Raw genomic sequence first — 27,747 nt, 5'->3', positions numbered from 1 at the left:
TTTTTTTTTTTTTTTTTTTAACCTATAACCCTACCCTATAATCCTGCCATTCTTGGTTAATTGAAGCAAATCTCAGATAGCAAAGAATTAGATTTTTTTTTTTTTTTTTTTTTAGATGGAGTTTCACTGTCACCCAGGCTGGAGTGCAGTGGTGTGATCTTGGCTCACTGTAACCTCCATCTCCCAGGTTCAAGCAATTCTCCTGCCTCAGTCTCCCAAGTAGCTGGGATTACAGGCGCCTGCTACCATGCCTGGCTAATTTTTGTATTTTTAGTAGAGATGGGTTTCACCATGTTGGCCGGGCTGGTCTTGAACTCTTGACCTCAAATGACCCACCCTTCTCAGCCTCCCAAAGTGCTGAGATTACAGGTGTGAGCCACTGTGCCCAGCCAAAATTAGATGATTTTAGTGATATAAAGTAATCTATGTCTTCGGTCAGGTGTGGTGGCTCACGCCTGTAATCTAAGCACTTTGGAGGCCTAGGCGGGCAGATCACCTGAGGTTGGAAGTGACCAACATGGTGAAACACTGTCTTAAAAAAAAAAAAAAAAAGAAAAAAAAAATCTATGTGTTGACCCCCATTCTTTTTAAAATAAACTTTTAGTTTTAGAATAGCCTTAGATTTACAGAATATTGTTAGATGGTAGAGAATTCCCATATATCCCATATCCAATTTCCTCTGTTATTAACATCTTAATATTGTACATTTATTTCAGTTAATGCTCATGTCCATACTGTATTCAGATTTTCTCAGTTTTTACCTAATGTGCTTTTGCTACTCTAAGGACAATAGGTAAAAACTAAGGCTTCCATCCAGGTTACCACACTGCATTTGGTCATTATGTCTCCTTAGGCTCTTCTTGGCTGTGACAATTTCTCACACTTTCCTCATTTTTGATGACCTTGGCGGTTTTGAGGAATACAGGCATGCATTGGTGGTATCGTGTGTTCAGTTCTAGGCCACTGCAATAAAGCAACTATCATAAAGTGAGGCACACAAATTTTGGGAGGGGGTCCCAGTGCATATAAAAATTATGTTGTTATGTTTATACTGTAGTCTTTTAAGTGTGCAATAGCATCTTACCTAACAAAAAATGTTCATACCTTAATTTAAAAAATGCCTTATTCAAAAATGCTCATGATCTTTTGAGCCTTCAGTAAGTTGTTGTCTTTTTGCTGGTGGAAAGTCTTGCCTCAATGTTGATGCCTGCTGTTTGGTTTCTGAAGGTTAGGATGGCTGTGGCAAGTTCTTTTTTAATTTTTTTTTGAGACAGAGTCTCGCTCTATGCCCAGGCTGGCGTGATCTTGGCTCACTGTAATCTCCGCCTCCCTGGTTCAACCCATTCTCCTGCCTCTGCCTCCTGAGCAGCTGGGACTACAGGCACACACCACCACATCCAGCTAATTTTTTTGTATTTATAGTAGAGACAAGGTTTCACTATGTTGGCCAGGCTGGTCTCAAATTCCTGACTTCAAATGATCTGCCCACCTCAGCCTCCCAAAGTGTTGGGATTATAGGCATGAGCCACCGCACTGGCCAAGTTCTTAAGTTATATGCTGATTTGTTGTCATTTCAGCAGTGTTCACAGCATTGTCAGCAGGAGTGATTCCATTTCAAGAAATTATTTCTTTGCACATCTGTGTCTTCAGTCTGTACTTCTAATTCTGGCTCTCTTGCTATTTCTACCCTTTCTGCAGTGACTTACTCCACCGAAGTCTTGAACCTGGAAGGTCATCCGTGAAGGTTAGAACCAACTTCTGCTAAATTGATATTTTGTTGTTCTGGCAAATGTGGACTTAAAAAAAAATGATATTTTGACCTTCTCTTACGAATGGGTTTTTGTTGTTGTTTTGTGAGACACAGTTTTCCTTTGTCACCCAGCCTGGAGTGCAGTGGTGCAGTCATAACTCACTGCAGCCTCAAACTCCTGAGCTCAAGCAATCCTCCCACCTCAGCCTCCTGATTTGTTGGGACTATAGGCATGTGCCACCATGCCCAACTTTGTTTTTGCATTTTTTGGTAGCGATTGGGTCTCACTTTGTTGCCCAGGCAGGTCTTGAACTTTAGGTTTCAAGTAACCCTCCCACCTCGGCAAAAGTGTTGGGATTACAGGCATGAGACACAATGCCTATCTATGAATGTACTTATTGGCATCTAGAATGGTAAAGCTTTTCCAGAAAGTTTTTGACTTGTTTTGCACAGAGGAATCACTATGTATGACAGCTCTATCCTTATGTAATTTATTTCTTAAATAATAAGACTTGAAAGTAGAAATTACTCCTTGATCCATGGGCTGCAGAATGGGTGTTGTGTTAGCAGGCATGACAACAACATTTATCTCCTTGTGTATCTCCATCAGAGTTCTTAGGTGACTAGGTATATTGTCAATGAGCAGTGATGTTTTGAAAGGAATCTTTCTGAGCAGTAGGTCTCAACAGTGGGCTTAAAATATTCAGTAAACCATGCTGTAAAACAGATGTGCTGTCATCCAGGCCTTGTTCTTCCATTTCTAGAGCAGAGGCAGAGTAGATTTAGCATAATTCTTAAAGGCCCCAAGATTTTCAAAATGATAAATGAGTATTGGCTTCAACTTAAAGTCACCAGCTGCATCAGCCCCTAACAAGAGAGTCACCCTATCTATCCTTTGAAGCCAGACATTGATATCTCTAGCTATGAAAGGTCCTAGATGGCATCTTCTTCCAAGAGATGGCTGTTTAGTCTACATTGAAAATGCATTGTTTAGTGTAGCTATCCTCATCATCTGTCCACTGTGACATTCTCTCTCTTTTGATTAGTATATTTAGACAATTCATATTAGAAGTGATTATTAATACAGTTGGATTCGCATCTTCCATCTTTTTAACTATTTTGCATTTGTTGCTTTTTATTTCTTTTTAATTGGACATTTTATATGATTCAGCTTTATCTGCTCTCTTATCTTCTATGAGCTTTCTATTCCTAAAAACACAGCTTACAGTTTTGGAAGTCAGAAGTCTGAAATGGGTCTCAGGGGACTAAACTCAAGGTGTTGGCAGGACTGTTTCACTTTTTTGGGGTTCTGGGAGAGAATCTGTTTCCTTGCCCTATTGAGAAGCCACCCACAGTCCTTGGCTTGTGGCTCTTTTCCTCCATCTTCAAAGCTAGCAGTAGGTCAAATTCTCACATTGCATCACTCTGATCTCCTCTTTTGCCTCCCTCTTTCACATTTAAGGACTCTTGTGATTATATTGGGTCTACACATAATACAGAATAATCTCTGTATTTTAATGTTATCTGATTAGCAACTTTAATCCCATCTGCTACCTTAATTCTGGGGATTAGGATTTGTACATTTCTGAGGGCACCATTATCAATTATAGTATATTAATTATACTTCTTTTAAAAAGTTTTTAAGCTCGGCGCTGTGGCTTACCCCTGTAATTCCAGCACTTTGGGAGGCTGAGGCAGGTGGATCATTTAAGGTTAGGAGTTCAAGACCAGCCTGGCAAACATGGTAAAAGCCCACCTCTACTAAAAACACAAAATTAGCCGGGCATAGTGGTGCACCCCTGTGATCCCAACTACTCGGGAGGCTAAGGCAGGAGAATCATTTGAACCCAGGAGGCAAAAGTTGCAGTGAGCCAAGATCGTGCCACTTCCAGCCTGGGTGACAGAGTGAGACTCCATCTCAAAAAAAAAAAAAAAAAAAAAAAAATTCTAGCAGTTACTCTAGAATCTACAATATACATTTTATTTTATCTATTTTTTTTTTTAGACAAAGTTTTGCTCTGTTGCCAGGCTGAAGTGCAATGGCGAGATCTCGGCTCACTGCAACCTCCGCCTCCCAAGTTCAACCCATTCTCCTGCCTCAGCCCCCCGAGTAGCTGGGACTACTGGCACATGCCACTACGGCCAGCTAATTTTTGTATTTTTAGTAGAGACGGCATTTTACAATATTGGGCAAGATGGTCTCAATCTCCTGACCTCGTAATCCACTCTCCTCAGCCTCCCAAAGTGTTGGGATTACAGGCGTGAGCCACTGCGCCTGGCCTACTTTTAAAAATTTTATTTTTTTTCAATGGGCATATAATTATATATATTTATGGGGTACATAGTGGTGTTTCTTACATACAATGTTTCAGTTATCAGATCAGAGTAATTAGCATATCCATAATCTCATACATTATTTCTTTGTGTTGGGAACATTCAGTATTCTTCTTATAGCTATTTGAAACTGTACAATATATTATTGTTAACTGTAGTCATCCTGCAATGCTATAGAACACTAGAACTTATTCCTCCTATCTAGCTGCAATTTTGTATCCTTTAACAAATCTCTTCCTATTTCCTCCCTCTCCCCTACCTTTCCCAGCCTCTAGTACCCTCTGTTCTAATTTTTCTATGAGATCCACTTTTTTTTTTTTTTTTTTTTTTTTTTTTTTTTTTAGCTTCCACATATGAATGAGAACCCTTGGTGTTTAACATTCTGTTCCTGGCTTATTTCATTTAATGTCCTCCAGTTCCATCCATGTTGCTGTGAATGACAGGATTCCATTCATTTCACGGCTGAATAGTATTTCACTGTGTGTATGTTCCACAGGTTCTTTATCCATTCATCTGTTGGACACCCAGATTGATTCCATATCTTTGCTATTGTGAATAATGCTGCAGTTAACATAGGGATGCACATGTCTCTTCGATATACCAGTTTCCTTTCCTTTGGGTAAATGCCCAGTGGTGGGATTGCTAGATCATATGGTATGCTATTTGTAGATTTTGAGGAACCTCTATACTGTTTTCCATAGCGTACTAGTTGACATTCTCACCAACAGAGTATAAGACTTCCTTTTTCTCTACATCCTTCCCAGCATTTGTTTGTTTTATTTGTATTTTTGGTAATAGCCACTCTAACTGGGATGAGATGATACCTCTTTGGGGTTTTGATTTGCTGTTCCTTGATGCTTTGTGATAATTGAACATTTTTCATCTATTTCTTGGCCATTTGTTTGTCTTCTTTTGAGAGATGGCTATTCAGATCATTTGCCCATTTTAAAATCTGCTGTTGTTTTCCTGTTGAGATGTTTTAGTTCCTGGTATATTCTGGATATTAGCTCCCGTTGGGATGAATAGTTTGTTTATATTTTCTCCCATTCCCGTAGGTTGCCTTTTCACTCTTGATTATTTCTTTTGCTATGTAGAAGTTTTTCAGTGTGGCATAATCCCGTGTGTTCGTTTTTGCTTTTGTTGCCTGGGCTTTTGAAGTTGTATTCATAAAATATTTTCCCAGATTAACGCCCTGAAGCATTTCCCCTGTTTTCTCTCAGTAGTTTTATAGTTTCAGGTCTTACATTTAGGTCTTTGATCCATTTTAAGTTGATTTTCATGTAGAGGTGGGAGGCTAGTTTCATTCGCCTGCATATGAAGATCCAGTTTTCCCAGTATCATTTATTGAAGAGACTGTCCCGTGAGTATTCTTGGAATCTTTGTTAATAATCAGTTGGCTGTAGATGATGTGGATTAATTTCTGGGTTCTCTATTCTGTTCCATTGGTCTGTGTGTCTGTTTTTATGCCAGTACCATGTTGTTTCTATCACTACAGCCTTGTACTATATTTTGAAGTCTGGGAGCATGATGTAGTTGGGCCTGCCCTGCACATGGGCAGATGGGCCTCAGAAGCCAGAGCTACAGGGACTGGCGTTGGAATTCAGAACACTGTGCAGGAGGGTAATGCTCAACAGGACCTGCAGACAACAGCATCTGCCATGTTGATTTACTGGGCTTGGTTAACAGCATGAGCTAGGATCTGGCGATTTGCCAGATTTGCTGACAGATTAAATCTGTCAGCTTTCTAAACCTATTGAGGTGGTACTCAGAAATTAATTTCCCATACAATTCACTATGTATGGAGAAAAAAAATTAATTTCCTGAAAAAGGCCTGTAGCTGGGCATGATGGCTCAAGCCTATAATCCCAATATTTTGGGAGGCTGAGGTGGGAGGATCGTTGGAGGCTGTAGTAAGCTAAGATCGTGGCACTGCACTCCAGCCTGGGTGATAGTGAGACCCAGTCTCAAAAAAAAAAGGCCCAAGATTCTGTCACATTTTGATTTGCTGATGTTCTTTTTGGCAATAACTAACCTGCACACTTTGAAATGCAAAACAGCTATTTAGAAAATAGTCCTGGCTGGCTATCCATGGTGGCTCACGCCTGTAATCCCAGCACTTTGGGAGGCTGAGGCAGAAGGATCATGAGGCCAGGAGATCGAGACCATATTACTGGCCAACATGGTGAAACCCCGTCTCTACTAAAATACAAATATTAGCTGGGTGTGGTGGCGCATGCCTGTAGTCGCAGCTACTTAGGAGGCTGCAGCAGGGGAATTGCTTAAACCTGGGAGGTGGAGGTTGCAGTGAGCCGAGATGGCGTCATTGCACTCCAGCCCAGTGACAGAGCAAGACTCCGTGTCAAAAAAAAAAAAAAAAAGGCCGGCACAGTGGCTAATCCTAGCACTTTGGGAAGCCAAGGCTGGCGGATCACAAGGCCAGGAGATCGAGACCATCCTGGCTAACATGGTGAAACCTCATCTCTACTAAAAATACAAAAATTAGCTTGGTGTGGTGCTGCTTGCCTGTAATCCCAGCTACTTGGGAGGCTGAGGCAGGAGAATCCCTTGAACCAGGGAGTCGGAGGTTGTAGTGAGCAGAGATCTTACCACTGCCCTCCAGCCTGGTGACAGAGCAAGACTGTCTCAAAAAAAAAGAAAAGAAAATTGCCCTGGCCTTGGGCTTCTGAAATGGCCTGAGTAACCTAGCTTAAGCTAGTTGATGCTTTTCTGAAAAGCATCAAAGAATTTACAACATAGTAAAGAATTGCTGGGCTGAAATTTGGGAGATGATAGACATGAACTTCTGACCCAGGGCCACTTTTGCCCAGGCTATTTGCTGTTCTGGAAGAGCAGGTGAGAGGGTGAGCAGTGTAATTAACTGACTCACAGGAGGAGAGGAACAAAAACTGGAATCTAGGACTTGCCATGGTTAAGAATCCTGGTGAGCCTCCTGGGTTCATATTGAAACCTTGAGAGGCTGCCATCCAGAATGCCCGTGGGCTGGGAGTATGCCAGCCTTTGCCTGGACTGAAGCTGCATAGGGTCACCTGGGGGTTTAGTAAATCCCAAATGCTGAAATGGATTGAGGTGATCTCAAATTGCTGGTGACCCCAGTCACCTAACAGAGGCAGATGATGAAAATCCTCTCCAGAGGAAGATAACATTTCATGCCTCAAATTATTTCTGAAATGATTTTTCAAATAGAGTGTTCACCACACAACCAAGTCAGTGTAACCAGGCCCACCGGGAGACAAGCTGAACAGAACCCGAACAGATAACAGGATAGAAACAGCTTTGTAGACGGTGGAATTACCAGACAGACTGTAAAGTGTTATGTTTCTTATTTTCATGGAGATCAAAGTTGAGTAAAAACATTTCAACAAGGAACTGGAAACTTAATATAAAGGGGCAAACCGGAAAAACAACTAATACTAGATCTAAAAACTACAGTACCCAAAATGGAGGATTCAGTGGATTAAGCAGATTAGACACTGCTGAAGAGAAAAGTGAGGCCCTTCGAGATCAGAAGAAACCTCTGAAGGGGGCAAAAGGCTGAACAACACTGAAGAGACTGCAAGAAATAAACTCCATACCTGGATGTTTCAGTTGAAGATGCTGTAAGAAAAAAAAAAGAAAGAAAGAAACTCCATCCTGAGAAAGTCTGACGTGTGTGATTGGAATCCTAGAAGGAGAAGAGGGAAGGGGATAGAAGGAATATTTGTTGGTTTTTGTTTGTTTTTGAGACGGAGTTTCGCTTTTGTTACCCAGGCTGGAGTGCAGTGGTGTAGTCTCGGCTCACCGCAACCTCCACCTCCCGAGTTCAAGAGATTCTCCTGCCTCAGCCTCCCGAGTAGCTGGGATTACAGGCATGCGCCACCACGCCTGGCTAATTCTGTATTTTTAGTAGAGATGGGGTTTGTCTATATTGGTCAGGCTGGTCTTGAACTCCCGACCTCAGGTGATCTGCCCGCCTCAGCCTCCCAAAGTGCTGGGATTATAGGCGTGAGCCACCGTGCCAGGCCAGAAGGAATATTTGAATAAATAATGGCAGAGATTTTTTGAAGTCCCACAAAAGATGGCAATCCACAGAATAAGAGATTCTAAATACAGCATAAGGTGATTTTTAAAGTGTTCCATTTCTAAGTAATAGTCTGTGATTTATTTTCCTTAGATTGAGTTTCCTTTCTCTCTCTTCCTTTCTGATTTTAGCAGTGGTTTTCAGAATTCTGCTGAGAATAAGTGTTTTTCTAACAAGTGATGAATTACATGTTTTTTAAAGTCACATTTGCAAAATAAGTTATGTGCTAGAGTTTCAAAAATTTTGCTTGGACAAAAAGGATGCAACTTGTGTTTTGATTGAAGACCGTGAGATAAGAACATCTTAAAGAAAAGACAAGCTTTCCAGACCCAAACGATTATTTTATAATGCAGGAATTTCAGGCATAATGGTCACTTAGGGGGCAGAGCCCCTCACTAGCACCCCTCAGTCATGGTTTATAGGTAGCTCCTACTCTGTCTCCTTCGGATGACTAGGAAGAATGCTTCTCACAGATGAATGGCATACTTGACACAGGAAAGGTAGTATGTGTAGGGTGCAAGTGAAGACCCTTTCATGAATACTACTACTATTAATAATTATGTATAACAGATGGACACAGTGGCATGGGCCCATGGTCATTTTATTTCAGTTTATTTTGTTTTCCTTACTTTTCTTTTCTGCTTCATAGAATTAGGAGGTAGAAACTATTGAGTCTTATCGACCCCATGCTTGCTCCATGAGGCTATGGTAGCTTTTACCTTCTTGTCTCCCACTGGTCTGTAGTGAGTGAGAGCTGCTACTTTCTACCTGGGCATTCATTCCGACAAAATTTTAAAGAATAATGGTCAGCCTCCACCATCCCATATTCGCTGTCCCAGCTGCTGCCCCAGGATTTTTTTCTTTTAGGCGTTTGCCACGTTGTTTGTCCTTTTAGTTCCCTTGCCTTTGTGTTTGATTAAATTTGCTGCCTTCTCCCATCAGCATTACCTTGTGGGCTTCTTCTGCATTTGAACACAGTGTTAGACATTTTGTGTGTTCATGTTCTTTTTGATTGTCTTATACAAAAGAGATTCATAAATATCAAGGATATCTGAGGATCATTCCCAGAGAGCGTATGATGTCTGGAATTTGCTCCGGACCTTTCCTAATTCAATAATCTCCTTATGTGTAATTCTAAACTACTGTTGGTGGCTATGTTTTCTTCTAGTTTTCAGGGTCGATAAGGAATGAGAAAGAATAATGTGTATTTTTATGTTGTCATCACCTGGTAATTTCACAGGGGTATGTAGGTACTGAACTGTTGTAAATTAATATTTGTACTCACATGACTACAGCTGAGTTATAATGTGAATGTGTCTCTTTTATGGACAAAGCTAACAAATATGTGCTGTTTGACAATTTGGAATACAGAGTATACTTACAAGGAAATAGCTGGAAACTACTGAAAGGTAAATATTTAAATACATTTTAAACATCATTAAATATTATGAAAATTATGTTATACTGGTAAAAAATGGAAGCTGTCCTGAGAAATAGAATTGTCTCATTAGTCTTGTGATAAAAGATAAACATTAAAAGGTAGTTAAGAATTTCAGACTAGATAATGATTCATAGAGGCAAAACTTCAAATTGTGCTTTTAGAACATTTGTTCAGTACTCAAATTTTATTCTCATATTTTTGACAAATTAAAACATTCTTTCAGTGTGCTTACCATTCGGTTTCTTTGTGCTTGTGGGTGTGGAAATCCCCTTTGCCTGTGAGATTAAGAGAATAGGGTATCCTGTTTCCTTCATAACCTTAAAGTATTTAATCTTTTACATAATTGTTCTTATATTTTCAAGTTAGGGAGTTTTTTCCTAAGAAATGTTTTACCTCATTTATTAAATCACTGTCTATTCCTTGTAGAAAATGTTTTAAGTAGAAGAAAGAACAAAGAAAATTAGCCATAATGCCACTAACCTGAGTCCGTTAATTTTTTGATAGTTGCCAAAAGCAGTATAGTATTTTGTAAATACTGTAGAGAGATGAAAAATAAGCAGTAGATTATATAGCAAAACATTAATAGTGGTGAGACTTCTGGTGATTGTTAAATAGTTTCTTTTTTGCTTCTCTGTATTTTCTGAGTTTATAGCACAATAGCAAAAGCTATTAAAACACTAAATGCTGGCCACTAAACAGTGGCTTACACCTGTGATCCCAGCACTTTGGGAGGCCAAGGCAGGCAGATCACTTGAGGCCGGGAGTTCAAGACCAGCCTGCCCAACATGGCGAAATCCTGTCTCTACTGAAAAAAAATACAAAAAATTAGCCTGGTGGGTGCCTATATTTCCATCTACTCAAGAGGCTGAGGCAAGAGAATTGCTTGAACCTGGAAGGCGGAGATCGCACCACTGCACTCTAGCCTGGGCGAAGAGCGAAACTTCGTCTCAAAAAACAAAAAAACATTAATTGCCAGCATCCTGAATGTTGCCTTGCCTGTAGAGCTTCTACCGTGTTCCTAGTATATTCGCCTTTTCTTTAGGATTATTTAATGATTTTCATTAAATCATCCAGAAATGATTTAGATTTCTGAAGAATGTTAGGTTGTTTAGACTGGAAGATTAGTGGAATTCAGCTGTTATCTGTAAATGACATTGCATAACAGGCATTGTCTTAGTGACCTTTATGTAATTTAACTACTTTATGTATGGAGCACAGTTTTGTAGCTGGTGTGGGCTGTGTCCTCTGTAAATAGAGGACACACAAAAAGCATTTCAAAAGGAGCCTTCTTACCTCAAAGCGCTGTATTGTGCTGTTGAGAAATACTCCTCAAGCTAATCTGATAATGAATGTGAATTGGGTGAGCTGAGATTTTAGATCTTTGTAACCTAAATAGTTTGCCACAAAGCATTTTAGATATGACAACAGTAGATGTAAACGGTCATCATAAAAATTTGCTTTTTGAGCAGATTAAAGTATGTATGTGCTTAAATTGTTATTTGCATGTTTTTGTATATACATTTTTCTAGTTTCCTGGACTGCACACTCTTCACCTACAAAGATGATGTCAGTTTCCAGCCCTGCCTCCATAACACTCAATCTGTTTTCTTCCTCTTCTTAATGGGTATCAGCTTTTTAAAATGGTTTATAGGGGATGCTAGGAACCAAGCCAATATTTTGCTTTGTCTTCCCTGTTTTATCCTTTGTTTTATAATGTAGGCAGGTATGTGTATACTTATGTGTAGCATCCTATGTATACTCTCATCTTTTTACACCTGACAACATAATTTACAGATCAATCTATAATTAGCAATTAACAAAGATACTTTCCTTTTTATAGCTGTGTATTGCTCTATTGTGTAGATAGTTCTTAGCTTGTTCAACCAGCCCCTTATTAATGGACATTGCATTGATTTTAGCCTTTTGCTATTACCAATAGTCTTGTAGTGAATAGGCGTATGCATACTTTGTTTCCTATTTTTACCATCTATGGGATAGATTACTAGAGGCAATATTACTAAGTCAGAGGGTAAATAGTGTATTTTTGCTTGATGTTGCTAAATGAACCTGCATAGAAGGTATACCATGTTTGAAAGTTTCCTTACAACCTCACTCTCAGAATGTTGTCAAGCTTTTGGATTTTTTCAGCTGAACAGGAGGGAAATGATATTTCAGTGTAATTTAAATTTGCATATCCCTTAGTATTATTAGCAAGTTTGAGCATTTTTTCATATAGATGAGAACTATTTGTGTTTCTCTTTTTGTGAATGGCTTATAAGGTTGTTGGTCCTTTACTTTTAGAATCTCTGTTTGAGATTGTGGCTGACAAACTCTAAGGTGACCCCCAGTAATTCCCTCCCCTGCAGTGGGGATGGGTCCTGTGACTTGCTTGTAACCAGCAGAGTATAGCAAATGTGATAGAATGTCAGTCTCTTGATTAGGTGAGGTCATATGGCAAAGATAAGAGGTCACTCCTGTGACTACAGCAACATTACAGAAGACTCTGTCTTAAGCAGACCAGAGTAGGAGACTCCTCAGAGTTGGCTTGATGACATCGAGGGCCATACTGGTGAAGCCCTTGTGGTAAGGAACTGCAGGCAGCCTGTAGGATCTGAGGGCGGCCTCCAGCCAACAGCTGTTTAAAAGCCAGGGCCTGGCAGTCCTGAACCACAAGGAACTGAATTCCGGCAACTTGAGTGAGTTCAGAGCAAATTCTTCCCCAGTCAAGCCGTCAGGAGAGAACACCGCTTGGCTGACATCTTATTTGTAGCCTGGGGGACCCTCAGTAGAAGGTCCAGCTAAGCTGTGCTCCCCCTGGAATTGGCTTGTTCTGCAGTGGGGCTTATACCCCCCTAGTTCCTTTTCCCAGGTTTGCCTGGCTATTCCCTGCTTACTCCTGTCCAAATGAACTTTATCATTAACTTATTTAGCTCCAGAAAAAAAAATGTGATAGTGTATTTAACATGATTGTGTAGCACTTACACGTTAACTTAGGGAGAACTGATGTATTTATTAGGATTGTGTGTCATTTTGTCCAAGAATATGGCATATACATCTTTATATTGGTTCAAGTCTTCCTTTGGGACCTTTTGGAGTTTCTCATTGTTTTCCTTGTAAATGGTTTAGACATTTATTCTTAAGTTTGTTCTTAGTATTTTGTTTGCCTTGATATTCATACATGAGATTTTTTGCGGAGGAGTTAAGTCTTTGTCCTTTTTGATACCAGTGTTATGTTCATTTCATAAAACAAATTGGGAAGTGTTCCTTTAAAAAAATATTTGGCTTAGTAGCATTAGGATTTCCGCTAACACTCCTCTCTGTGCCTGGCAGTTTGTTTTTGTTGTTGTTTTTTGTTTTTTTCTTTAGCGTTTTTGCTTTTGAGGTTTTTTGGGGAGCTCTTTTATGACTTTCTTCAGGACTGGGATCAATTTTAATAAGTTGTATTCTCTTTAAAAGTTATTCTTTTCTAGCCAGGTGTACTGGTGCACACCCAGCTATTCAGGAGGCTGAGAAGAGGAGGACTTGAGCCTGGAGGGTGGAGTTTGAGTCTAGCCCAGGCAACAGAGGGAGACCCTGTCTCTAGCAACAACAAAAAAGGTTTATGTTTTCAAGTTGATTTTGATAGAACTATACAAAATTACCTCTTCTTTTTAAAATTTCCTCTCACAGTGTTTTCAGATTAGTTGTTAAGAAATGATGGGCTGAGAGGGAGACTGGGGACTTTTGCTGGCATGCCGAGTACTTTGTTTCATAATGAAAGTGATTAAACCGGTTAGCCGTCTTTCTTGCCTCTCCTTCACAATCAACATTCATTTCCCAGGATGTGCTCTGCTCACATTGTACCCTTCTCTAAGATTTCACGTTGCACGGAATGTAAATAATGTCCTTTCACTTCCTCTGGAACAGAAATACACTTCAAAAATTATACAAACAAGTATTTATTAATTGTTAATACTAAGCGCTATGCTAAACATGTGGGTCTGAGAAGATGGAAATGATCCCTGTCCTCAGGGGGCTTGTTTATGGTAAGTACAGCAGTGCTTACCTATGGGCAAATTGTCTGCTGGACTATCTCCAGTTCACACACCTGTAAAGGATGACTCTACTATCATTGATTGTCCTCCTCCAAAACCACATCTCATTTTCCAACCATGACATTTCATCTTTCTGGTTCTCTCTCTCTGGTAACAACTCCAGTAATTATTTAGCCACACCAGGCCCTCTCATCCATTGGCCTACTCACATCTTTCATCCTGCCTCACACTTGCACATCCTCACATCTCCTCTTGCCTGCCTTAAATCTGTGATTTGTCATTATAATCATCCCCTGCATATACCTTGCCCCATTCCTGTACTGTTGGACCTCCCTGGCAAAAACCCAACTCTCAGCTTCCAAGACACCTATCCTTGAGCAGCTGCCAGACCATGACTGAAGAAAAACATAAAACCATAATGACTTGTCTCACTTTAATAAATTCAGGTTCACAACTGGTTAGTCTATTATTCATTTAACTTTGAAAAACATATTAGTTGATTTCTAACTGCTGAAGTTTTGGCCCTATTAACTATTCAAGTTTATGATTAAAAGAATTTGCCCATTCGTTGTTTTGCATTAGTAACCTTAGGTATTTGTTTTGACTCTCTTTTCAAAGGCTTTCAGACTTGGATGTTAAAGGCATGGGTAACTGCCTTTAGAAGGGGTAGCAAATAGTATGAAACAAAAAGATCTTGTTGTGTAGGTGCTGGACTCATTGTTAGCGTAGATTAAAGTTTTAGCTTTTGATTTTTGTTCGGATGTTTTAGTGTCTTTCCTTAAGCAGGTGAGAAATTTATTAATAATAGACATCTGATTTTTTTGCATTTCCTTCTTTTTTTTTTTTTTTTTTTTTGGAGACAGAGAGCTTACTCTGTTGCCCAGGCTGGAGTGCAGTGGTATGATCTTGGCTCACTGTAACCTCTGCTTCCCGAGTTCAAGCGATTCTCCTCCCTCAGCATCTGAGTAGCTGGGATTACAGGCGTGTGCCACCATACCTAGCTAATTTTTGTATTTTTTTTTAGTAGAGACAGGGTTTCATCATGTTGGCCATGCTGGTCTTGAACTCCATACCTCAGGTGATCCACCCTCTTTGACCTCCCAAAGTTTTGGGATTACAGGCGTGAGCCACCACACCCAGCCCTAACCTCTTGACCTATCTAAAAACAGATAGTGACTTTGTTGCTTCTGAACACCATTATGCTTAATTGTATAAAAGAAATGATGGGATTTTATAAATTCATTTTATATATTTTTAAATTTAGCGTGATTTACTATGTAAAAAATACCCTCTAAAGAATTATAATATGGTTTGAGAGGAAGAATAACATCTGCTTGATATAGCTGTTAAGGTTATTCTGTGAAGAATCCGGACAGAGTTGGCCAAATCCCGTTGGTGAGGTCTTTGAGCAGAAAATGAGTTTTCATTTTGCCCTTAGGTGCTGCCAGGTAGCCAAGAGGGAACCTAAGAAAAGTAGTTTCCTTGGTTTTTGTTTTTGTCAGTGAATTCGGTAAGATTAGTCTCCCTGTTTTTATCACAAAGACCATTATTTACGTTTTGAAATTGGACAGTACATTCCTGAGTTGTTTCTTGTACCTTTTCCGAAAATAAACATGGCTGTTGTTCTGAGCTAGTTTTTATACTGTTGTTGAATAAGATGGTCATGACCTCTATGCATAGCATTAAGGTATTGCTTAGCCCAAACTAGATAGTAACAGATTTGCTGAGAAATTTGCAAGCATGTTGCTAACCATATTACAGTAATTTTTCCATTTATCAGCAAACATTTATTAAACTTGCTATATTCTACACACTAACCTCCAGGGACAGACAAGAGCTCTTGTCCTGTTGGAGCTTACTTCCTGGTATGGGAGAAATAAACAATCAATAATAAAGTCAGCGAATAAGTAACTATATATATGTAAGAAGGTGATAAATTCCATGGAATAAGGAAGACCAGGTTTAATATTTAGTGGCTGGGTTGAAGTTTTAAAAGTAGGGTAATCTTGGCAGGGCCTTACTGGGAAGACGATATTTGAGCAAAGATTTAATGGCAATGAAAGAAGTCGAAATTACTTGGGAGAAAAAGTATTCTAGACAGAGTGAAGAGCCAGTGCATAGTCCCTAAAGGGGTGTAATTGAAATGTCTGACCCACAAGGAGACCAGTGTTTAGGATAAAATGAATGCAGAGAGAGGGTAGTGGGAGAAGTGATCAGACAGGTAATGCCAGATTACGTAGGGACTTGTAGGAACTTTGTAATGAACAGATGGGTGATCATGTCTACCACTGATATTATATATTAAGTCTAGATCTAATGACAAAAAATTAATATTTGTTCAGTTTCTACTGTATTCATGCTATAGATTCTTTTCAGGATTTTCTGGGGGCCATCCATTGTGCCAAGTGAGGGGAAACAGTAAACAAGAAAACAAACAGCAAAACAAGCAACAGGCCTTGTGGAGATTATCTTGGTGTTTTGTGTGTCAGTCATTCTATCTGACACTTTACGTATTTTACCTCGTGTAATTCTGAGTATTTCAAAGTATCCTGTAAGATAGACAATGTCGTTAATTTGGAATACAGTTGATGAGAGTGAGGCTAAGAAAATCTGGTAATGTTTCCAATGTTGCGTAACTGATACATGGCAGAATCAGATTAGAATTCAGTCTTGTCTTTTCATTATACCATTGATTCCCAAATCTGGCTGTGCATCAGAGTTGACTTGGAGGCTTGCTAAAGCTAAAGATTCCTTAACCTTACCTCTGGGAATTCCCATTTGGCATAGTTAGCGTGGAGCCCTGGGAATCTGTATTTTTAATAAATACTCCTAGGATTTCTGTACTTCGAAACTACTGCCCTCCATTATTATATTTATGGTAGTGTGATACAGGTGATTATGGGAAGCTTTGTCTTCTATTTTTAAAGAAAATGGGTTTACTGTTTCATTGTTTAGTATGATATTTGCTACAAGATCTTTTGAGATGCTCTTTATCAGGCAAGGATTTCCCTCTTTTTCCTAGTTTGTTAAGAATTGAGTGTTGAATTATAATAAACTTTTTATCTCCATTGATCAAAACGTGTTTTTTTTTCTTTTAATTCATGAAGGTGGTAGATTATGGTAAGTTTTCAAATATTGGACCAACTTCAAGTACCTGAAGTAAATACAACTTGTGCATGGTATATTCAGTTTTTAAAAACATGGTTTTTTCAGGATTTTTTTTTAAGATTTCTATAATCTCTCTGAGATTGTCTTTAACATTCTTTCCTCAAACTGCCCTTATTTTGATATCAGGATGGTAACAGCCTCAGAAAGGGACATGGAGAATATTTCCTCATTTTCTGTTCTCTGAAGGCCATTGCATCTGCCTAAAATCATCTGTTCCTTAGATATTGGTAGAACTCACTTTTAAAATCACCTAGAAATGTCTTTACAATAGTTTAACATTCAACGGGACTATTGGGCATCCAGGTTTCCTGATTTTCCAGAGCCAGTGTTGTGCATTTATGTTTTTCTAGGAATTTGATCATTTCACCGGAATTTATAAACAGTACTCTTACTTTAAATCTGCATCTATATTTATGCTCTCTTTCTTATTTTTGTGTTATTTGTGCTGTTTTCTTTGTATGTTTTGCCAGTGCTTTTGTAAAATGGGTTTTTCCTGCCCACTCCACAGACAAGATCATACCCTGAAACCATAGCATTGCAGTCAAGAAAGAACTTAATCATGTGAAGCTGGCCCATACAGGAGAACTGGGGTTATCACTCATATCCGTTTTCCTGGAGTTTAGGGTTTTTATGGACAGTTTGGTGGGTAGGGGACTAGGGAATGGGTGTGGCTGATTGGTTGGGGATGAATCATAGGGGTGTGGAAAACAGTGTCTGTGCACTGAGTTCGCCTCTGGGACCAGTTGAGTCGTGAGTCACAAGCCTCGGTAGGATCAGCCTGAAAAATATCTCAAGAAAACAAATCTTAGGTTCTACAATAATGATATCATCTATAGGAACAGTTGAGGAAGTCACGAATTTTGTGATCTCTGGCCACATGACTCCCGAGCAGTAAGGGATTATAGAAACTACACCTACATTTCAGTGGAGCTTAGGCCCTTCTGGTTCCCGTTAGCATATTCTTGCTTACAAAGGTGGTTTTCAGTCGCTGATCAAGGAAAGGGGCTAGTTTGAGGAAGAGTTTACTATCATCCTTCCTTCTAAGTTAAACTGGAAACTAAATTTCTTCCAAAGTTAGCTTGGCGTACACCCAGGAGTGACCAGGGACAGTTCGGAGGTCAGAAGCAAGATGGAGTCAGCTATGTCAGATTCCTTTCACTGTCATAATTTTGCAAAGGCAGTTTCACATTGTTAATTTTACCGCGCTTTTAAAGAACCATCTTTTGTTTTCTGTTGTTTTATCTTCATTTTCTATTAATTCCTGATAATGTTTTTATTATTCTTTTATGTACCTTGGGTTTATTCAGTTATACTTTCTTAATTCATAGTTTGTGGTCATATTTCTAATGCAAGCATCAAAAGCTATAAATTAAGCCATGTCCTGTGAGTTTTTAAAAAGTTGTATTTTCGCTACTTAGTTCTGGAGAACTCTCTTTGATGTTCATTTGCACATTTTGTAACCTTTCTAGATACTTTGTTATCATTGTTTTTTAGTGTATTGTCTTGGTCATAGCATGTGACTCCTTGACCCCACTGGTCGCACTCCTCAAGAGCCTTTGCTGTTATTCCACGCACCCCTGGACACCTCTTCCCCAGATTGCTGCAGTACTCACTACTTTATTTAGTTTGCGTCTCAACACAAGTGTCACGTTCTCAGGGAGGCCTTCCCTCTCCATTTCCCTGAAGCTTCACACACCTCCTCTCTGCTGATCTTCCCTGCTATATTTGTTCTCCTCAGCACTTGTCACTTTCTAATGTGTTATTTAACACCATGTTCCCAGCTGGATAGAGAAGGAAGTAAAGCCATTATGGAGTGTATGTATAGCTGGGGCGGGAAATAGAATTAAATGGTAAGGAAAGTGCAGAGTGCCTAGACTTTTCCTGTCATGAGGTTGAAGAATAGGGGTAGATGCAGCTGGGGAGTCAGGATTGTGGTCAGAGAGGGAGTTTTTTTTTTGGTTTTTTTTTTAAACGGAGTCTCGTTCTGTCACCCAGGCCAGAGTACAGTGGTGCGATCTCAGCTCACTACAACCTCTGCCTCCCAGGTTCAAGCAATTCTGCTACCTCAGCCTCCCACGTGGCTGGGATTACAGGCACGCACCACTACGCCCAGCTAATTTTTTTTTTTTTTTGAGACGGAGTTTTGCTCTTGTTACCCAGGTTGGAGTGCAATGGCGCGATCTCGGCTCACCGCAACCTCCGCCTCCTGGGTTCAGGCAATTCCCCTGCCTCAGCCTCCTGAGTAGCTGGGATTACAGGCATGCGCCACCATGCCCAGCTGATTTTTTGTATTTTTAGTAGAGATGGGGTTTCACCATGTTGATCAGGATGGTCTCGATCTCTTGACCTCGTGATCCACCCGCCTTGGCCTCCCAAATTGCTGGAATTACAGGTGTGAGCCACCATGCCCACCTGGAGAGAGAGGTTTTAACTGAGAGGTTAAGAGGTCATCATATCAGTCCTGGATGACAATGAAATTGAGGGTAGGGCAAAGTTTCTTATGTGGAATTTAGGTGAAGGTGACAGTAGGTGACAGCAGGAACACTAACCAAGACATTTGGAGGCAGGGTTGGTCATGGTCCAGTATGATGGTGGGAATCGGGTTAAAGAAAAAGACAAGCGACATCAGTGTCCATCTTTCATAGTGGCTAGTGGAGCAGCCCTTGCTCTCTTCATGGTCTGTTACGGATGGTTCCCTTTTGTGAGGGCCAAGGACCCCATGGTGGAAGCGGGAAGGCTGGGAATGCTTTGAGGAAAACCGCCTGTAAGCGTGAATCTTGTTGTGTGAAGAAGGGGTTGGCTCCTTGGGTGCCTGGTTCACATGGATTCAGAGCAGCCTGTCTGGTTACAGTCTTTAGGATCTCATGGCCTTTGGAAGAAGCAGTACTTTTGTTTTTGTTGTTTGTTTACCTGCTCTTTGCCTACCCCTAAGCAAACGTTTTAGGGAGCTATAATGTCTGTTTCACCTAAGTGTCACTGCTCTGTACATTTTTCTTGCAATATTTTTGTTATGAAGTTGCACATTGCATTTCTTTTTTGTCTTTTCATTTGCCCTGATGGGCTTCCTTGCTTAGAGAACATTTTCTTCTACTTCAAGTATTTGTGTTTTTCTGTTTATGTCATTAATTTTAAAAGTACCTGCAGCTGACATAGCAATGTTTTCATTGGTGTTTGATTTTCCTTTGTATTATCATAATTTCCAGTATTACTGTTGATGGGAGTTTTTGTTTGGTTGGGTTTTTGTTTTATTTTGGTATGTTACTGTTGTTTTGGTTTTTTTTACCTTTTAATTATTTGTAGTGGAATAAATAGTCCTTGGTTGGCAGATAGTAAGAAACTGAACTGTTTACTATCATCTAGGCTTATGGCATAACCTTGTACAAGAGAGCCTGATTTTTACAGTTGGGCTTTACGCATGCTGATTTGCTTTGTCCTGATCTTTGGGGACAATATCATTTTTAAGATTACTTTATGCTGTAGAAATAAGTAACTTACAAGCAGTATCTGTGCAGTTTTCTTATGTATCTACATTGCTTATAGGATTTCTCTGCCATAAGTCTGTTTAGTGAGATGATTTTATATGTGCATTGGGCTCCTTAGAAATAATTCCTTAGGAAATTGTGTTAGCATCCATGAAGACTGGATATCAAAAAGCTTAGGAAAAATTGCCAGGCATGGTGGCCTCACCCTCTTCATCCCAGCACTTTGGGAGGCCAAGGCAGGCAGATCACCTGACATCAGGAGTTCGAGACCAGCCTGGCCAACATGGTGAAACCCTTTCTCTACTAAAAATACAAAAATTAGCTGTGCTTGGTGGCACACGCCTGTAATCCCACCTACTTGGGAGGCTGAGGCAGGAGAATGGCTTCAACCCGGGAGGCATAGGTTGCAGTGAGCTCAGATTCCACCATTGTACTTCAGCCTGGGTGACAGAGTGAGACTCTGTCTCAAAAGGAAAAAAAAAAGCTTAGGAAAAATTGCTGATTGCTGTTCAGGGCCACATTGAGTTCTTCTTGCCTTGTTTTATAGGTGAGGGAACATAATTTCTTGAACTCTATTTGAAAATAACTTAGATCTAGAGTCGACAGGGGCAGCATAACCTTTGATTTGAAAGTAGAGCTATTTTAAGTTTGCTTATATTTATTTATTTATTTTTATTGTTTTGAGACGGAGTCTTGCTCTGTTGCCCAGTCTGGAGTGCAGTGGTGCAATCTTAGCTCACTCACAACCTCCTCCTCCTGGGTTCAAGAGATTCTCTAGCCTCAGCCTCCTGAGTAGCTGGGATTACAGGTTCCCACCACCACCCTTAGGTAATTTTTATATTTTTTGTAGAGACAGGGTTTCACCATGTTGGCCACACTGGTCTCGAACTTCTGGCCTCAAATGATCTGCCACCTTGGCCCCCCAAAGTGCGGGGATTACAACTGTGTGCCACCACACTTGGCCACAGTTGCTTATTTTTAATAAGAGATTTTAAGATCTTTGGGTTTAAAAAGAATCTTGAAGTTGTATAGCTGGAAGGGACTTTAGGTGTCCTGTTACAATACATGTGGTACTTGTTATTTTCCTTGTGAAAAGTTGTAACCTGATGAGAAAAATTAGCAAACTGAATGCAGTCCAGAACAAAGGTGAAGAAGTGTCCATTAACATGGGCAAATGAATAAGTCAGCTATTTTACTGCCATTGGTTCTCTGAGCATTAACCCACTGGCCTGAGGTTTTAATTGTTGGACCCTTTTTGAAAACTCAGTGCTATCCGTATATCTTCTTGTATTTGATTCTCTGTTAACTGTATGCATGGTGACCCTTGGTGGTTTAGAAAACAATGACTTTGTATTTGGTGGATGATTTAAAAGCGTACTGAAGTGTCTAACGTATTTATTCTTCTTTTTTAGGAAATTGAAAATGGCCCTTCAGCTATGCTAGGTCTATAATGGGAAGTGTCACAGTTCGATATTTCTGTTATGGGTGCCTTTTTACATCTGCGACCTGGACAGTTTTGCTTTTTGTTTATTTCAACTTCAGTGAAGTGACTCAGCCACTTAAGAATGTGCCCTTCAAGGGGCCTGGGCCCCATGGACCATCTCCCAAAAAATTCTATCCCCGTTTCACTCGAGGTCCAAGTCGAGTACTTGAGCCACAGTTCAAAACAAACAAAATCGATGATGTGATAGACAGTCATATTGAAGAGCCAGAAGGCCACTTGAAATTCTCTTCTGAATTAGGTAAGTATATCTGATCTTTACCAGCAGCCATATCAATGTATTTAATCATTGGAAGTTTGATTAATTAGATTAGTTAGGAGATTAGAAATGCTGCATCATTTTTTCCTACACTTATTTATGTTGTTTGTGAACTAGCTGGAGTTATGTGGTTTCTGCAGACTCAGTGGGGAGCTATATTCTAATTTATCCAGTTCTGACTTCAGTATTTTATGAGGACTTGGGAGAAACAAACAAGGTCCAGAGAAGACAAAAGAAAAGAAAAAAGACTAGCAGGAAAATGAAACCTATGGGAGAAGGGGTTTGTTTTTTGTTTGTTTTTTAAGAGACGGGGTCTCACCATATTGCTCAGGCTCGCCTCGAATTCTTGGGCACAAGCTGTCCTCTCAGATCAACCTTGAGAGTAGCCGGGACTACAGGCATGCACCACTGTGCCCAGCCCTGGGAGAAGGTTTTAATTGCTAGGATTGCTAATATGGGAAAGAAACGGTTGAAAGTTTCCTTGACTGTATTTAACTTATTTTTAAGGGTACATTTAATTAATACAGAGCATAAAATACTGAGTTTAAAAATAAGTTGGGGTTATTTATATCTAATATGACTTTCACTTAAGAATTACTAAGGAGCCAGAATATATGTATGCACACACACACACACACACACATACATATATAATATAGTTTATGACATCTTAGTGTAAAAGAGAAAGCTCATTTTTTCTCTTAAAAAATCCTATTCTCTTCAACTTGGATGCAAGACTCTATTGTGTATGCCTTTGAATACTGCAATTTTAGAGTCCTGATTTTGACAAATTTTATTTTAAGGGATAAGTGAGCAATTTTTGTTGTCATTAAAACTTAGAGAACTTTGATCTTATCATAAAACATCAAATAATAGGTAATGTAAGAGTGAAATAAAAGATTTTTGAGAGATTGAGAGAGCCTTAGAATATAAAGGAAATGTTAAAATAGAGTTTTCTCTTGGTCATAGTTTCAAAGACATAAAATCAGTTCTTAGGACTTAATGATTTTCTAATAAAGGAAGTCAAAATATATAAAATTTTATGAGGAAACAAGCTAATATCTACTTCAGTGTTCATTTAAAAATATATTTAAATCGAGACATGGTCTTGCCAACTTCAGTTTTCATAAAGTTCAATTTTCATAAATCTTTTTCAGATAGCCAGTGGACATTTTTAAAGCATTAATGGGAAAGTATCTGGCTCTTTTATGTATTTATAGTTACTTTGGTAAAGCTTTTATGAAGAAGTAATACTTATTTACCATTTTGAGTAGACTTTTTATTTGCTTTTGAAAGAAGTAGTGAGAGAACTATAGGTATTTGAATAACAAACTCTAGCTGCCTAACTGAAAAACCAAATTCCTTCTAGAATATCCTAAGGAATCTACAAAAAACATATTAGAGGTAATAAATGAATTTGGCAGTTGCAGGTACTAGATTAACATGCAAAAAACCAATTGCATTTCTATATATTAGCAATGAGTGGCCTGAAAATGCAGTTAAGAGATCAGTTTCATTTACAATAGCATCAAAAGTAATAAAACACTTAAGAATAAATTTAGCCAAGGAGCTACAAGATTTGTATGCTGAAAACAGTAAAACACTGCTGAAAGAAATCAAAGTAAACCTAAATAAGTGGAAAGATATTCCAGTTTCATAGGATGGAATACTAAATAATGTTAAGATGTAAATATCACCCAAAGCAATCTATAGATTCAATGCAATCCTTATCAAAATGTCAGTGGTCTTTGTTGTAAAGATGGAAAAGGTTATCTTAAAATTAATATGGAATTACAAGAGGCTCTGAATAGCCAAAACAGTCTGGAAAAAAGAGTTGGAAGACTCAAACTTACCAATTTAAAAAATAAATGGGACTACATCAAAATAAAAACTTCTTTACATCAAATAACACATCAAGAATGTGGGGAAAAAAAGGCCAGGCACAGTGGCTCATGCCTGTAATCCCAGCACTTTGGGAGGACGAGGTGGGTGGATCACCTGAGGTCAGGAGTTTGAGACCAGCCTGACCAACATGGTGAAACCCTCTCTCTATTAAAATACAAAATTAGCCGGGCATGGTGACAAGCACCTGTAATTCCAGCTACTCAGGAGGCTGAGGCAGGAGAATCACTTAAACCCGGGAGGTGGAGGTTAGTGAGTCAAGATCGCACCATTGCACTCTAGCCTAGGAGACAAGAGTGAGACTCCATCTCAAAAAAAAAAAAAAGAATGTGAAAAAAGACAAAAGACAACCCACAGAATGGGTGAAAATATTTGCAAATCATATTTCTAATAAGGGTTCAGTATCCAGAATATATAAAGAATACTTGTTTGCATTTTTATTTTATTTCATTTTATTTTGAGACAGGGTCTCTGTCACCTGGGCTGGAGTGCAGTGGTGCAGTCACGGCTCACTGCAGCCTCAACCACCTGGGCTCAAGTGATCCTCCTGTCTCAGCCTCTTAAGTAGCTGGGGTTACAGGGATATACCACCACAGCCAGCTGATTTTTGTATATTTTGTAGAGACAGGATTTCACCATGTTGCCCAAGCTGGTCTCTAACTCCTGGGCTCAAGCCATTTACCTGCCTCAGCCTCCCAAGGTGCTGAGACTATAGGCATGAACCACTGTGCCTGGCTTAAACAATTCTTAAACCCCAACAATAAAGAGCCAAATAGCCCAAATCATTCTACTGTAAGGACACATGCACACAAATGTTCATTGCAGCACTGTTTACAATAGCAAAGACCTGGAACCAACCCAAATGCCCATTGATAATAGACTGGACAGGGAAAATGTGGCACATATACACACCATGGAATATTATGCAGCCATCAAAAATGGTGAGTTCATGTCCTTTGTAGGGACATGGATGAACCTGAAAACCATCATTCTCAGCAAACTGACACAAGAACAGAAAATGAAACACCGCATGTTCTCACTCATAGGCGGGTGTTTAACAATGAGAACACATGGACACAGGGAGGGGAGCATCACACACTGGGGTCTGTTGGGGGGAAATAAGGGGGTGGAGAGTTGGGGAGAGTTATGCCAGATACAGGTGAAGGGGAGGAAGGCAGCAAATCACGCTTCCATGTGTGTGCCTATGCAACAATCTTGCATGTTCTTCACATGTACCCCAAAACCTAAAATGCGATAAAAATATAAAATGGGCAAAGGATCTGATAGACATTTCTCCAAAGAAGATATACAGATGGCCAACAAGCAGATGAGAAGATGCTTAATATAATTAGTAGTTACAGAAATTCAAATCAAAACAGTGAGAGAGCCATCTCACACCCACTAGGAGGGCTATGATACCACATTTAAAAAGGAGAGGAACAAGCGATGGTGAGGATGCGGAGAAGTTGGAACTCTCACACGTTGCTAGTGGGAAAGGAAAACAGTGCAGCCTCTGTAGACATTTCAGCAGCTTCTCCATAAGTTAAGCATAGAATTACCATATGACCCAGCAGTACCACTCCGGGGTTTGTGCTTGAAAGAACTGCAGACAGGTGCTCAAAAACTTGTACTCAGTGTTCATAGCAGCACTGTTCTCAATAGACAGAAGGTGGCAACACTCCAAATATCCATCAACTGATGAAAGGATAAACAGAGTGTGTTCTGTCCATACGATGGAATATTATTCAGGCCGAGAAAGGAATGACATTATAATACATGCCACAACATGGATGAACCTGAAAACATGCTCATGAAAGAAGCCAGACACAAAAAGTCACATATTGTAGGTTCCCTTTATGTGAAATGTCTAGAATAGGCAGGCCCATGGAGACAGAAGGCAAATGAGCGGTTGCCAGGGGCTGGGGAATGGAAGGAATGGGAGTAGCTGCTTTAATGGATACAGGCTTTTCTTCTGCAGTGTGGAAAATATTCTGCAACTAATCATGCTGGTTGCACAACATTGAGAATGTACTAAATGTTACTAATGCTACATTTTATGTTATGTGCATAATTATCATAGTTAAAATCCAAAATTTCTTATATAAAAGAAATTTAATATAGAAGGAATTAGTGTAAATAATACAGTAGTAGTTAAAACTATGAAGGTTTCTGAGTGGAGAATTATCGTTGAATAAGCTGGGGAAGGAACCTATGAAAAGGTACATTTAAGAAAGATTATGGGCCAGGTGTGGTGGCTCACACCTGTAATCCCAGCAGTTTGGGAGGCTAAGGCTGGCAGATCGCTTGAGCTCAGAAGTTTAAGAGCAGCCTGGGTGGTATCTACCAAAAGTTTAAAAATTAGCTGAGTGTGGGGATGCATGGCTGTAGTCCCAGCTACTCAGGAGGATTGCTTAGGTCCAGAAGGCAGAGGCTGCAGTGAGTCAAGATTGCACCACTGCACTCCAACCTGGGCGACAGAGCAAGACCTTGTCTCAAAAAAAAATAAAAAAAAAAAAAAAAAATCAACAATAAAAATTGAAAATATTTTCTCATTGAATCTGAAATTAATTATAAAATTAATTGAAAAGGGTCCTCTGGCATGCTAATTTATTGAGGTTTGGCTACCATTTTATGTGAGCAGGGGAGTAAGAAAAGTAAGCTGAGACAATCTTCATATGGAGTCTTCTCATCAAGAGATCTATAATAGAAAATGCTTCTGTCAGTATTGAGCATGAGGTCATCCTTTGTTACCTGTGGAATCAAGGAGTGTCTGTTGAGAATCTTCTTTGTGCAAGGCTCTGCTCTAGGTGCTAGGTATCCAGCAGTTTTAATTTTATTTCTTTTATGTTTAGGTCATCACCAAAGTCTCTTTTCTTATGGTTCCTCTCCTTGTATAAAATGCTAATAGAGATTTGTTTTGTGTTTAAAAGGATGAACTGCCGTTGAAACAGTTTCAGAGAGAATGTTTCCCAGAGTGGACTTGGGGATACTAGTTGTGTTCAAATTGGGGAAACACTGCATTCTGTATCTCATCCCTTCACACCTGGATATTCATAAAATATTCACTATATTAAAGGAACAGAGCTGTACTACTTTTAAAAAGGGACTTTGATTTATTTATTTATTTAGAGAGTCTTGCTCTGTCACCCAGGCTGGAGTGCAGTGGCGCAATCCTGGCTTCCTGCAACCTCTGCCTCCCAGGTTTAAGAAATTCTCCTGCCTCAGCCTCCGGAGTAGCTGGGACTACAGGAATGTACCACCATGCCTGGCTAGTTTTTTTTATTTTTATTTTTAGTAGAGATGGGGTTTCACCATGTTGGCCAGGCTGATCCCAAACTCCTGACCTCAAGCAATCCACCTGCCTCAGCTTCCCATAGTGCTGGGATTACAGGCATGAGCGGTTACACCCTGCCTAATATTACAGTGACTTTAATTAGACCTGTGGAGGAATTCCCTGACAATAAAATCAGAAACTGTGAACCTTTTTTTTGAGATGGAGTTTTGCTCTTGTTGCCCAGGCTGGAGTGCAGTGGCACAATCTTGGCTCACCGCAACCTCTACCTCCCAGGTTCAAGCGATTACCCTGCCTCAGCCTCCCGAGTAGCTGGGATTTCAGGCATGTGCCACCACACCTGGCTAATTTTGTATTTTTAGTAGAGATGGGGTTTCTCCATGTTGGTCAGGCTGGTCTCAATCTCCCGACCTCAGGTGATCTGCCCACCTCGGCCTCCCAAAATGCTGGGATTACAGGTGTGAGCTGCTGCGCCTGGCCTTTTTTTTTTTTTTTTTTTTTTTTTT

At 39.7% G+C, this 27,747-nt stretch overlaps 1 protein-coding gene across 3 annotated transcripts in view; it reads left to right on the top strand.

Moving 5' to 3' along the window:
- The window catches only part of GALNT11 (polypeptide N-acetylgalactosaminyltransferase 11), a 74,044-nt gene that overhangs the window by 22,319 nt on the left and 23,978 nt on the right, over nt 1-27,747 (top strand). Inside the window, exons 1-2 of one of the 3 annotated variants that reach the window (XM_032244960.1) lie at nt 21,309-21,595; nt 21,700-22,029. In XM_032244960.1, the coding sequence (XP_032100851.1) occupies nt 21,738-22,029 (292 nt within the window). In that variant the 5' untranslated portion in view covers nt 21,309-21,595; nt 21,700-21,737. Of the gene's footprint in view, nt 1-21,308; nt 21,596-21,699; nt 22,030-27,747 lie in introns of those variants that run through there. The other 2 variants (XM_032244959.1, XM_032244958.1) reach the window with 2 other exon arrangements.

Source organism: Sapajus apella, unplaced genomic scaffold (genome assembly GCF_009761245.1).
Source record: "Sapajus apella isolate SASKATOON/1434 unplaced genomic scaffold, GSC_monkey_1.0 scaffold56, whole genome shotgun sequence".
NCBI lineage: Eukaryota > Metazoa > Chordata > Mammalia > Primates > Cebidae > Sapajus > Sapajus apella.
Note: the sequence above shows the minus strand (reverse complement) of the source record. Positions and strands in the feature narration are given on the sequence as shown.